Here is a 12908-nt window from a genome sequence, read left to right on the forward strand (position 1 = left end):
GGGAGAAGAAGTCTTTACCCTTTTTTTGACGTCGGTGCCGATTACGGATGCCTGCCAATATCGTCAAGCATCCAATCATGATCCCGGCAAGACCGAAAGCGATGTTGATAATGTTATCACTGGTCATTTCTCGATTAAGTTCATCCGCTGATGCTTGAAAGATGAGAAGTCATGCGAAATTTTGCTTTTGACCTGAAATGGAGAGTTGCGTCTAATTCTCACACTGAGCCTTCAAGCTGGACTCTTGAGCGAGGTATTGCAGTTTTTATATCGACTCTTGGATGAATCTGAAGTGCAGACATATACTCCGTAACTGACATATTTGGCAGAGTTTGGGAAAAGGCGTAGGTAGGCAAACTTTAGTGCAGTCTCACCGCCTTCTAAACATCCAGATCTTTGACGATGCAGACTCCAACGGACAAGGAATTCGGTACTTGTATCAACTCATACGCGCCAATAAAAAGGAGCACGGTTCCTCTCACCGCAAAAATACGCATGACACTGTAACACAATGCGCTGCAGTTGCTCCCTCAGTCGTATGGTCTCCACTGATATCGAGGATTTGCATCAGAGGTGAAGCTGTTGATTGTGACTAGTCTGGGAATTATGCAAAACAATCTAGATCTCTCGTTTCAAACAAGATTGTCGTTGCATATCCTTTCCTTGCGAGATGATGCCGGTTAGGACGAGCCACTGCACCCGCCAATGAAAGACCATGGCTCTATGCACCTGCGCATCGGGGAAGTTCGGAAGTGCAAGTGAAAGAGAGACATGTTTTTTTAAGAAAAGCTTGAATAAGAATCCCCGAGCTCTTTTTCCTCAAGGGTCGCGGATCCTTTTGTCCCCTGCCCAATGCTCAATTGTAAATAATGAGATGCATAGACCAGCCTGAGCTGTGGCGCTTCTTAGCGCGGGTTAACGCTACGTCGGGAATCGGCTCCCGAACTGACCGGCAGCGTTAGTTAAGGTCGAAAAGACAACCGGGGAATGCGGGTACCTTTGGCACAGACAGATTTCCGAACATCAGAATTGCGACAGGATTTCCGGCCGCTGCTTTTCTAATTTGCTCAAAGCTGTCGGTACGTGGCGCAATGGCACCATCCATGCCGCTTGTGCATAATGATGAGGCTGTGATACCTCGACCTGGCCCTCACCCTTCTTTCATCCAGGTTGCCAAGCCGTACATGTTCGAGCAAGAAATCGAAGGATGCATGAGAGCTACCGGAGTGAACGAAGCCAAGGAAGACACCCTCCGTTTGCAAGGAGTCGCCTGGATCGACAGCGTGCGAAAAACGCTTCAACTGTAGGGGCTTGTTGTCTGGATAATATTTGACGATTGCTGAAAACTAGTTCTAGGCCGGTCCGCACCTTTAATACCGCTGTCGTCTACTACCACAAGTTTCGCCTGGTCCATGCCGATAACGAGTACAGCTTCGTCGTATGCATTTGATCTTCCTTGAATAAATCTCCTTGAATGCTGAAATAGACTTCGCAGGATGCCGCTGCCGCCGCTCTCTTCACAGCATGCAAGATTGAAGATACCCTCAAGAAATCCAAAGAAATTCTCTGCGGAGCCTACAATATGAAGCTAAGCCCCGCAGAGCGGCTGAGCCCTGATGACCCGGTAGGACCCTTACAGAGATCACAACAAGTGAGAAGATATATTCTAACTGCTGGTACAGCTCTTTGAGAACCCCTCAAAGCTCATCATCGGCCTGGAGCGACTTATGCTGGAGGCATCCAGCTTCGACTACCGAAATCGATACCCCCAGAAACTACTTTTGAAGCTGGTAAAACTCTACGGTTTTGACAAGGAGACTGTTGGAAAGATGGCATACAATATGTCGCTAGATCTATATCGGACATTTGCACCTCTAAAGCAGTCAACCTCCACTCTCGCCCTCGCCTGCATAGAATTGTCCGCTCGTATCCTTGATGTGCCACTAGGAAAGCTTGAAGATGCCGAAATATATGGAAACTGGAGCACATCTCGAGAACAAGTGATGGGTAAGATTTTACCTCCATATTTCCCGATCCGCGACCGTCGAGATGGCATGCTGATTCTCGACATTATCAACTACAGAAACACTTCTTGATCTACTTGAACTGTACACACATCACCGCGGCTCGACAGTCGTTGGGCCAGAATATTCCATCGAAACGTTCATCACGATACGTATTACGCTCAACCAGGAATCAGCCTCACACCATTACCCTCGCTTTACGGAATGGAATTCTCACAAGCCAGAAACAAATGGCGCCGAGGCTGACGTACGGAACGGCACAAAAGAATCTCGAGATGGCCGCGACACGACGAACAGTCAGCACGGCTCGCCACCAGCTATGGGACCGGTCTCGGCCCTCGGCACTCGCGGCCGAGTCGGTGAGCGCAGTCGCGATGGCACTGTCCGCTTCATGCTTGATGCTGAACGCGCGCGCGAGGAACAAGTTCAAGTCGCAGAATACTTTAAAGTGGAAGAGGAGGAATACGAGGTCGAAGTGGAAATAGACCGTGGACGTGGTCGCGAACGAGAACGGGAACGAGACCGAGATCGAGACCGAGACAATGGTCGCGAGAGACGAAGGATTTAATTAACTTCTCTGGTCTGGGACGAGTCGCTTGTTTTGGGAAGAATGCCTTTTTTTTCCCTTTCCCTTTTCACCTTTCAGTATACGCTCTGCGCTCCCCACCACGCAGAGCGATACCAGCTGACATAAAATGGCCATTTACATCTGCCATATACCTAATTACTGGATATGCTTGGATTTGTTTATTTTCCCTTTCATCAGAGTCCATTGGTACTTTCTCAAAGTCTCTAAGATTCTTATGCTGGTGCATATTTTCAGTTCTATACCTTGTCATTTCCCCCCCCCCCCCCCATTTTCTTTCGATTTCGGATAATTTCGTACCTTTTTCCTTTCTGTCGCCTTTTGCATCCTCGAGAACTCTGTCCTCTATATATTTCAGATAGTAGTCTTTTCGGTATATGGCGTTCTGCAGGGATGGTCGGGGGTTTTTCTCACCACTAGGCATTTTCTCAAAATCTGGATAGTTTACAACTTTGGAGCTAGAAACATTTGAAATCAAAAAGAGAAATAATTCAATACGCCACGTGCTATATGAGCGCATTACTTCCTTACCAATGGTAATTATTTTATGCTTGTTCTTTGTGGTCTCTTACGCTTGAATTGGATGTCTTTGCCATTATGTGGACCCGCGATTCTAATTTAGTATTGCCCCAGGAAAGAAAATCTTTAAGAATTACGGTAGATTAAGCCACTGTGATCGGAGCCAACAAATTTACTCTCGCTATCGCTTGCCGACTTTTGCTCTGGAGAATAAAAAGAGGTGAGGAAGGGGAGGTTTCCCGTCATCGCAGAAGACAACAGAACAAGAAATGGCTATCCTCGGTAACGCGAACCCAGAAGATCGGGTAGAGCAAAGGGAAAAAAAAAGAAGGGAAAGCCTAAGATGAAGAAAGAAGATATGTGGGAGAGGGTGGAATTATTTACACAAGGTGTTGAACGTGTATTAGGGGATCAAGAAAAGAATTAGTTGAAGAAAGGAAATGGCTAGGGATTATTGAAGAAACTAGCTTTATGGAGAAGAATGCGAAGAATGTGAAGATTTGAGACTCGAGATTCAAGATTCGAGATTCGAGACTTGAGATTTGGGGATTCCGAGTTTTCCACCTCACAGTGAAAATTTGTTGTGGTTGAAAGAGGCAATGCTTGACCGTCAACAGAGTGATGCTATCATCTTTTGCCGAACTGAGATTCAAGGCATTTGAGAGTCTAGAAGCAAATTGATTAAGTTAGTTTGACAGCCAAGGAAATATATTTGCGGACTCATTGGTAAGGCAACTTACAGTCTCTTTGACTGCACCTTGGTTGAAGAGATATTTGGTCAGGCCCTTGACAACCTCCATCTGTTCCTCAGGCGTAAGGCCATTGATAGCGGTTTCGATGACACCACCGACCGAAGTCTTGTAGACGGCAATGAAGCTCTGATAGTAAACGAATGCGAAGAAACCCATAATGAATTGGCAGTCCATGCGGTCCGTGATGCCTCCATGACCGGGAATCGACTCGCCAAAGTCCTTAATCTTGAATGTCCGCTTGAGACCAGACGCGAAGAAACCGCCAAAGGGAGCAATAAGAGAGGCAAAAGTGGCGAAGACGAGGATGTGAAACTGGATAGGTGCAATGTCGAAGGTGCGGTTGACGTGCGTCCAGTAAGGCAATTTCCAGGCTTCGGGAATAAAGACGGGATTCGGAGTGCACTCCAGTCCAGTGAAGATATTTGCACCCAGGTCCTGTGGGGAGTATTAGCACACAAAACAACGCAGGGATCTGAAGACTTGCTCTGGCGCATTGACTTACGTTGACTGGGCAGATAAAGTACTTGTAGCGCATGAGAGCATTCGTTAAACCAACACCGAAAATGATAGTGAAGATCCAAGCTCCAACGAATCCTTCAACGGTTTTCTTTGGAGACAGCTTGATGAGCTGGGTGCGACCAAAGGCGATTCCACAGATATAGGCGAAAATATCGTTGGTGATAACCAAAGACACGGGCAGGAAGAACCAAATCATTCCTTCGAAAATGTTGTTCATGATAAAATGCGCTTGAACTACAATCAAGTAAAGCGCCATGTGTGTCCAGGCGAACTGTGTGAATTGGAATCTGTAGTGTCCCTTTTGCAAGGAGCTCACGAAGAAGACGAAACCTGCAGGCTTGTCAATGGCCGCGATGGTAGGATGGAGTACTTCTTTGTATAAGAGGCTTACCAATGACATAGAGCATGAAGCTGATAAAGCGGTGGTGAGTAGCCAAAGGAGAGAGCATTTTGTCTACCAAAACAATGTGCTTAAAGTAGTAAATAACACTCTCTCCGTAAAGGAAGTACATGGTGGTTGCGAGGAAGTACCAGTTCAGTGACTTGGTGAAACGGATTCTTCGTGCATGGCTGGGAACATTGGCAATGGCAATGACCTCCTTGAAAGAGATGATCTGCACAGAGGTGATGATAGCGATAATGTAGATATGCCCAGCGAACATGGCTCCGAAAAAGCCTGCAATCATAATAAAAGTCCATATTGTTCGGGTGATGAAGGTTTGCTTTTTCTTCTCGTATTCTGACGGCGTTGGCTGCTCAGCCTGCAGGAATGGTCACTGGTTAGCACAAATCCACAAAGTTTGGCACTCTGCCAATTGTTTCCTATGAAATTGAAATCATCTGCTTAAGGGGTTCCAACTCACTGCTCCTTTAGCAACTGCACTGTTTCTTGCCTGGCCCGAGACCTCAGAAGTCGCGTCGCTCACTTCAGAAACACTGTGTCTTCTCCCTTCTGAGGCATCACTGCCTCGATGTTGAAACTTGACATTGCGCCTGGACCTAGGCATGATGCCCTTCACGCTTTAGTGATTCTGAAAACGTTTGTTCACCTCAGCCCAATGCTTTTCTTTGTGCGGAGAGAGAAACAAGCGCAGATTAAGGCGATAATCCCCGATTTGCGATGCTGGATGGTGGATTGTCTTAGATGTTTAGAGGGAAGCTGGGTGGGGTCCTTTAAGGCGTTAAACACTGCCACCCGAAACAAATCTCCCCAAAATTTCCGGCTGACGACGGAGCCTTGTGATGCAGCGAAAGCAACGAAAACCTTGCCTATCGCTCGCTCTTAAATTGGCCGAAATAAATAAATCCCAATATGGGTTCGACCAATGCGACTTGATATAAAAAAAAAATGAAACGTTTCAGTAACTGGATTGATCAGGACAATGCTTGAGCTGTAAGACGTCGCGCCGAAAGCAGGCTGCTGTCTCGCTACGTCAGCCGCCGCGGTTGCTTCAATTATTTCACCAAGATTTAACTAAGCGGCTGCAGTTTTCCAGTAAGCTCCTCGCCTGAGCAATTCCACGAAAAGTACTTGATTGCCTTCCACGAATCAGCGAACGAATAAGTACCGATACCCCTTGTAAGTTTAAAACACACGCGCTACGAAGCTCTTTTTTATGTGGTTGCTCCGGTCACCCAGATAGGCCTGACACGCTCTCAATATCAATTTGTTATGGGATTCTATAGCGACCTCTTCGCCATTGTGTCGACCATAACCTTTGTCAATTGACCTAAACAACTCTACACCACTGTAGCTGGGAATTGACTCGTGAAATATTAAAAAACATTTTAGCTGTCCTCATGGCATGGCAGGCTCAGAAGACGAGTTCTTTTCTGACGATGGCTTGGACGCCCTACCGCCAGATACACTTCGTGACTTAGAGCACAGTGCTCTGCTGTCGACGCAGCATCAAAGCGCACGAGCAGCATCAGTCCATGCAACGCAGCCTTGGAATGCAGAGAAGGGGCTACCTGCAAATGGGCGGTTGAAGCGTCAAGAACTTTTAGAATCAAATAGGCGAGCTAATGCTAGCTATTCTGCACAATATGATTCGCACCATCCATCATCCGATTACGGATTTGATAATGAGGTTATTGATACCGAAATCTTAGGGTCAACGGAGGCTGTTGAGGAGGTGCCTGACGTGCAAAGACAAAATATTTCGACAGCACAGATGGGCCATGTTGGTGCTCTACATCAGGGCGCCCTTCCCCAGGTGTGGGCTGAGGACAGTGTCTACCATGATGCACCCGTTGATGCTCATTCCCGGATGCATTCAGATGAGGATCAAGATGATTCCTTAGAGGGCGGAAGAGATGATGGAAATGGAATAACCATTCAGAAAAAGCTCCAGCAGGTCCGGACCCCATCCCATTTCCTTCTGATTGTGATCTCATAAACTCTGACTGAACTAGCTCTTGCACGACAAAGAGGAGTTGGAAAGATCACTCCGTGAGGCATCTGATTCAGCTCTAACACGGGCCGGAGAAATTGCCATTCTTCGCGCAAACAAAGAGAAGGCAGACAAGGAGCATGAGAGAAAATCGAGAGCGCTTGAGAAGATTCATCAAGACGAACTCATTAAGCACCAACGAAATTATGACCTTGAAAGAAAAGAAAATGAAAGAATTGCCACAGAAATTCGATTTCTGCAACAGGATCTTGCCGAGGAGACCGGAAAAGTTAAAAGCATGAAGAGGTCATTACGGACTGGCGACGGTCAAGCCAATATGCCCGCTCAAAGCCCCAGTCCCCTGACAACACCCAGGAAGGGAAAGTCTCGATCTTACGGTGATGGATTTGATGATGATGAAATGGTACTTATCTCCCCTGGGAAGTCCAGAGCCAAATCCAAACCGAGCACACCACGGGCCGGATCGAAACGAAAGAGAAGAGCAACGGAGAACAGCCCCAGCCTTCCCTTACAATTTAGCCAACCTAGGGCAAGTTTTACTTCCGAGGCCAAGGGAGACCAAAGCCAAAATCAAATCATCGATGCATCTTTGCTACGGCGATTCGATAAAGATGATCATCGATTTGAGGTGAATTGTCCTGCCTCAACACCTCTCAAGCTGCGACTGACACTCGAATACAGTTCCTTCAGGAGATCCTCAATCATCGTGCTCACGGGGAAGGAGATAGAACATTTGCAAGGCTTTCTGCATATACATTCCCCTCCTCAGACGCTACATTTTCCTCGATTTTTCTGGACAAGTTGCAGCTTCTCACGTACGATAGTGAGATTGAAAACTTCCCAGCAGCTGTGTGCGATATTATTTTATCTCTCTGGTCTGGTTGCTTGGAAGAGAAACTGGTAAAACCCCAACAATGGAAAACATTTTCTTTAGACGTGAAAAACGAAGAAATTGACTGGTATCTAGTATTCTCCAATCTCCTTATTCGTCGAATTTCTGCTGTTCATTCTTACGCTTGACACAATTTCGACCGCCCCATTTATCATTGATGAAGTCGTTCGACTAACTCAAGCTACGGCTGACCTTCATATCATGCCTCGCCATACACGTGAGCCGATCTCGCAGTTGAATCCAGAGATCGATGTGGACGCCTGTCTATCTCTTCTTTTCGTTACATCACTTGGCTGCAATCACAGCGAAGAGCATATTACTCGTTTTTGGAAGTGTATGAGATTCGACTTTGTCTTCATGGCCCTTGGTATCAACCAAAAACTCAAGCATATCCTCGCAATGCTTGACATTCTAAGCACCGGTGCACTGAAAGAGGGGCTTGGCCCCGTCCTGAGCTCGCCTCAAAACGTAAGAGATGAGCATGCTAATCATCTCATTGATTCCATGACGAGATTTCTCTTTCAGGCACCTCTTGAAGACAAGAATGAGGAACCATATAGTAGCACGGATATCAAAGCTCTGAGGCTCAAAGTCGTCGATATACTCCGCGCCTTATCGTTGAGCGACCATGGCGGGCGACTCATTGCTTCTCACCGCACTGCCATTGGACGATTAGTCAACTCGATCAGCGACAGTGTCAACGACTTGTATGATTTCTTCTCTGATTATGAGTGCAGTGCGCAAATCGTCAATACCGCTGTCCGTTTGCTCTTCTACCTCCGCGTCTCGCAAACGTCACTCATCAACATGAGAACCAAGCTGGATGCCCTGCCATCGGGCGGCGGCACCCACAATTACATTGTCAGCCTTACTCGGATCGCTTTCAGCGATGGCTTTGTACTAGAGGCCGGGATTGACGATGATGTAGTCGACTATGCGCATCAAATGCTGGAGGATTTCATCACCCCCGATGAAGGAGAGGCTTTACTTGCGGCTTTCGGATCGCTAAGCGTTTCAAGAGAAAACACTTCCAAAGCTGAAACTACGACTTTGGCTTGATTGGAATGCGGTGCTATTCAAGGCGGGACTGTCATAATGATTAGCGCACTATCCCTTTCGGTGGGTTTGTGTTGCGCTTTTGGTTGCCACTGGATGATTGGAGTTTAGCCAAGAATGTTTTTCACTGGCGTCTGCATTTGGAGCCTGAATGTTTTTGATACCGATGGGATAGACCAATACTGTACACCCAAATTTAGGGAAAATTTTATTTATATTATAATATATGAGCTCTTATGAGTTTGACAACTGGAAGATAGGCCATTGATTGTGAATTTACCAAGCGTTTCCCCCACCAACAGAGAAATATGACAAAGGGGTACTATAATTGTTCATTGATGAAGAGACCCGCCATTCCCATACCTGTACCGACACACATACTCGTTAATAAGACCTTCTTATGAGTTCTCCGTAATTCGCTCAGTCCCGTGCAGATCTGCCTGGCACCAGTGCAGCCGAGCGGATGCCCCAAAGCAATAGCGCCGCCGCGGGGATTCACCTTGGCGTGATCAAGGCCCAAGACATCCAAACAATATACTGCCATTGAAGCAAAGGCTTCATTAAGTTCAATTATGTCGATATCTGAGAGACTCAATTGGAGCTTTCCAAGAAGTTTAGGGATAGCAATGGATGGTCCAATGCCCATGATACGAGGCGCGACACCCGCAACAGTAGCACCGCAGTATTTGGCCAAGATTGGCAGGTGAAGAGCTTCGGCTTTAGACCGCTTCATGAGAAGTATTGCCGCGGCTATGAGAAAAAAAGATCTTAGTAAGTTGCCTCAGAATCAAGGAGCAGAAAACAGGAATAGTTAAAAGGCAACATGAGAAATGGAAAGAGTCACTCACCTCCATCGGTCATTTGACTACTATTTCCAGCCGTACTTTTGTCACCAAAAGCCGAAAAAGCTGGCCGAAGCTTGTTCAAACTCTCAAAAGTGGTGCCCCATCGCGGTCCTTCATCTTTAGTGAGAGTGACTGTCTTCTGCTCGCCGGATTTCGGATCCTTGACCGTGGTAGTGATGGGGGTAATTTCATCATCGAACCAGCCTTCCTTTTGTGCACGCTCTGCTCGATGATAGGATTCCGCCGCATATCGATCTTGCGTTTCCCTTAGAATATCAAAATCCTTGCCCACATTCTCCGATGTCTGACCCATTGGCTGCAAGCAGTCAGCAGCCTCTGGCTTCTCCATGACTTCAGCGTCAAAGGAACTGAGCCGCTCTCCGCTAGCCGACATGATTTCTGCCCCCATTGCAAGACCACATTCGATGTTCCCAGCACTAATCTGATTGGCAATATCTTGAACAGCTTTTAGTCCAGAGGAGCAGAATCTATTCGCCGTAGAAGCTCCGGTTGTATTTGGAAATCCGGCTGCTAGTGCAGCTGCGCGGACATAATATGCTGCTTTACCATCGTTGACCTAACGACCAGTGAGCAATCTGAACAGGATGTACGCAGGTTCACAGAATTACAAACATTTCCCAAACAAATGTCCTCGATCAATTGTGGATCCAAGCCCGACTTTTCATTTACGGCTTTGAGAAGTTTGCAGAGCAATGCGTCGAGAGATGTGTCTTTGAGACCGCCCTTGAAGGCTTTGCATAGAGGCGTTCGTATCGCCAGGGTGATGACTACATCGTCTGGGTTCTTCTGAGAGCTAGATTGAATCTCGTATGAGCATGTAAACCTATAGAAAAAACAATAGGGAAGCTATTGCCGTGCAAAACTTACAGGGCAGCCAGCCCAGATTTGGCAGGGCTGAGGTGGTTTAGGATCGAACTTAGTCTTTCCGTAGCCATGATTATTTTGCAATCATATATTAGTGATGATTTTGTAAGGAGAACCAGTCTCTGGTAAGCTCATAATATTATTCTGAAAACAGAGACCTCTTCATTTAAGCTATCTTATTCGAGCTCAAAAATGTGGGGAAGTTTACAGACCGCGGGGATAAGCCTCGGTAATACCGTCATCCCTTTGGTTTAGCCACAGCAGTTGACCTCGGCATCTTTTTAACGAGTCGTAGTTAAGACTCTCCACTACGAGCACTCTGCCTAAGTAAGGTAGTCACTGCCAACCTAAGGCAGCAAAGTACAGGTCTAGTCTTCACAGGACATCAAAGAATCTTTGATCAACAAGCCACTCCTGTAGATGCATGTCAAGCAGGGGACTCATAAAAAACGATGTTATATCATTCTGTCTATATGACTTTGTTCTGTCTGTAACCCGGCGCAATCCACAAGAAATCTCCCCCTCCGATACGTGTCTTCCGGTCAAGGTCCAACAGCGAGCTACTACTATGCGGCGTTTTTGACTTGACCCCCCAGAGAGCAGCATCGATTATTACCTATGAAGAAGATTCAGCACTTTTATATCGATACAATTCAATGCAATCACTTTGGGTCTGACATGTCTCCTCCGTAATGCTGGCAAAAGCTCTACATTATCACCATTGTTGTTATCCACGAGTGGTGAGGTTAGTGCGTGGTTAGAAGCGGAAAAATAGCCGAAACGCGAATGGATTGCTGTCCGGAAAGGAAACTCGAGCGCAATTGCTGACAAAATTCCCGAGAGGCCGGTCCTCTGGACATGAAGTAATTGAAGACAGTCTGCCAACAGGGAACGTTTCCCCATCGCAATTGCTCTATTTTCGTCTCACAAAGCTTGGACCAAACAGCACAGTGCTACTTCAGCACATATTTCGTGCAATTGAGGTCTGTCCATCATGTTTAGAGCTACGACGCGCTCTGGCCTTGTACGGTCACTACCGTCACCTTCTTATCGTGCCTCCGCCGCGCGGCGTTTTCTAAGCACTGCTCCCCCTGCGCAGAAGTCGCGGAGTTGGAAGAGCAGCGCGGTTCGATGGGGATTGGCTATTGGTGGAATTTACTATTACAATACCAACACTGCCTTCGCTGAGGAGCTTCTCCGTAAGTCAATCATGACCACGACCAATTCCGGGACGTCTCAAATATCTAAACAATTCGCACAGCTTCTTCTTCACCCCAAGTTCCCGTGAACAACGAGACTGCCGAACCGGCTCTGACACTGGAGTCAATTGCGGCGTCGCGGAAAAAGCAAGCCCAAGCTACACCGGCTCCGACAGAAACTGCGCCCGAACCTGCGCCCGAGAGCCCGGAACCCTCCAAGAGTCCGCAAGAATACGAAGAGGAAGCTGCACAACAGGGCGCTTTCAATGAAGAGACTGGCGAGATCAACTGGGACTGCCCTTGCCTAGGTGGCATGGCTCATGGCCCTTGTGGAGAGGAGTTCAAGGAGGCTTTCAGCTGTTTCGTTTTCTCCCAGGAGGAGCCCAAGGGAATGGACTGCATAGAGAAGTTCAAGTAAGTGACTCAATTCCTATATTTGCATCGGTTTTACGATGGCGAGCAGCAGTGCATTTATACTACCTTGAAGTTGCTGAGAAATGACCAAAGTCTTCACTTCAATATATCACTGAACTAACGATTTCACAAATTAGGGGCATGCAAGACTGCTTCCGCAAGTATCCCGAAGTTTACAGCGCTGAGCTTGAGGATGACGAGGAAGCACCGGCTCCTGCGCAAGAGGAGATTGACGCCAATGCTGGAGCCGTTGAATCTGGCGCTCTGCCAAATATCCCCCCGCCTTCTGCTGCGCCGCGTCTCGATGGTGTGCCCCCTCACCCTGAGGGTCGAGCTGAGAAGCTTGCCCATCTCGCTACCGGCTCCCAGCACGAGGTTACCCCTGACGAATTAAAGGAAGCAAGACGGGAGCGGTCGAAACATGCCGCTGAGCAGGTCAAGCGGGATCACGACGAGGCCATCGCGGAGCGCGGTGCCATCCCCACGGAGTGGCACGACATGCGATCCAGTAACGAGGGCAAATAATCTAGCCACTTTCGAATCGTGGTGAAAAGCTTTTCACTATATGGGCGTCCAAAGACAACACGAATCAGACGAAAACAGCATTGGTCACTCATGTATTATATGGTGTGCGGTATGTGTATGTTCTGCATAGATATACACTGAATCTCACATCTGGCGCAAGCCAATATAATGTATACTTATGTAGGGGCTCGGAGTGGAACACGTCGTTAACTCAAGCATTTGCAAGCGTACATAGTCGACAAAAGAAACCAGTAAATAATAAAACGCAACTCTCCAAA

The 12908-nt window shown here is 47.3% G+C and overlaps 5 protein-coding genes across 5 annotated transcripts; 3 read left to right on the forward strand and 2 right to left on the reverse strand.

Annotated features, from left to right (window-relative positions):
- The first annotated feature begins 1014 nt into the window (after positions 1-1014).
- Positions 1015-2879, forward strand: L228DRAFT_282103 (cyclin-like protein). The gene is made up of 5 exons (XM_018335957.1): positions 1015-1303; positions 1357-1438; positions 1496-1624; positions 1683-2007; positions 2084-2879. Exons 1-5 carry the CDS (start codon positions 1092-1094, stop codon positions 2590-2592), a joined length of 1257 nt encoding a protein of 418 aa, XP_018188924.1. The 5' UTR covers positions 1015-1091; the 3' UTR covers positions 2593-2879.
- An 877-nt stretch (positions 2880-3756) lies between these two features.
- Positions 3757-5407, reverse strand: L228DRAFT_252913 (phosphatidate cytidylyltransferase; the record flags this gene model as incomplete). Its single annotated transcript, XM_018333716.1, has 5 exons — positions 3757-3795; positions 3870-4316; positions 4384-4730; positions 4792-5161; positions 5264-5407. The coding sequence occupies 5 exons, from the start codon at positions 5405-5407 to the stop codon at positions 3757-3759; spliced, it is 1347 nt and encodes a 448-aa protein (XP_018188925.1).
- Positions 5408-6130: 723 nt separating this feature from the next.
- On the forward strand, positions 6131-8940 carry L228DRAFT_282105 (hypothetical protein). Its single transcript, XM_018335958.1, has 4 exons — positions 6131-6757; positions 6816-7442; positions 7496-7714; positions 7782-8940. The coding sequence occupies exons 1-4, from the start codon at positions 6206-6208 to the stop codon at positions 8763-8765; spliced, it is 2382 nt and encodes a 793-aa protein (XP_018188926.1). The 5' UTR covers positions 6131-6205; the 3' UTR covers positions 8766-8940.
- A 50-nt stretch (positions 8941-8990) lies between these two features.
- L228DRAFT_246139 (putative 3-ketoacyl-CoA ketothiolase) lies at positions 8991-10677 on the reverse strand. Its single transcript, XM_018332336.1, has 4 exons — positions 10496-10677; positions 10241-10421; positions 9611-10184; positions 8991-9512 (listed from the first exon to the last, which is right to left on the reverse strand). Exons 1-4 carry the CDS (start codon positions 10561-10563, stop codon positions 9085-9087), a joined length of 1251 nt encoding a protein of 416 aa, XP_018188927.1. The 5' UTR covers positions 10564-10677; the 3' UTR covers positions 8991-9084.
- A 549-nt stretch (positions 10678-11226) lies between these two features.
- L228DRAFT_282107 (hypothetical protein) lies at positions 11227-12905 on the forward strand. Its single transcript, XM_018335959.1, has 3 exons — positions 11227-11691; positions 11754-12105; positions 12243-12905. The coding sequence occupies exons 1-3, from the start codon at positions 11487-11489 to the stop codon at positions 12628-12630; spliced, it is 945 nt and encodes a 314-aa protein (XP_018188928.1). The 5' UTR covers positions 11227-11486; the 3' UTR covers positions 12631-12905.
- The last annotated feature ends 3 nt before the right edge of the window (positions 12906-12908 follow it).

This window comes from Xylona heveae, assembly GCF_001619985.1.
Source record: "Xylona heveae TC161 unplaced genomic scaffold L228scaffold_4, whole genome shotgun sequence".
NCBI classification, from domain to species: domain Eukaryota; kingdom Fungi; phylum Ascomycota; class Xylonomycetes; order Xylonales; family Xylonaceae; genus Xylona; species Xylona heveae.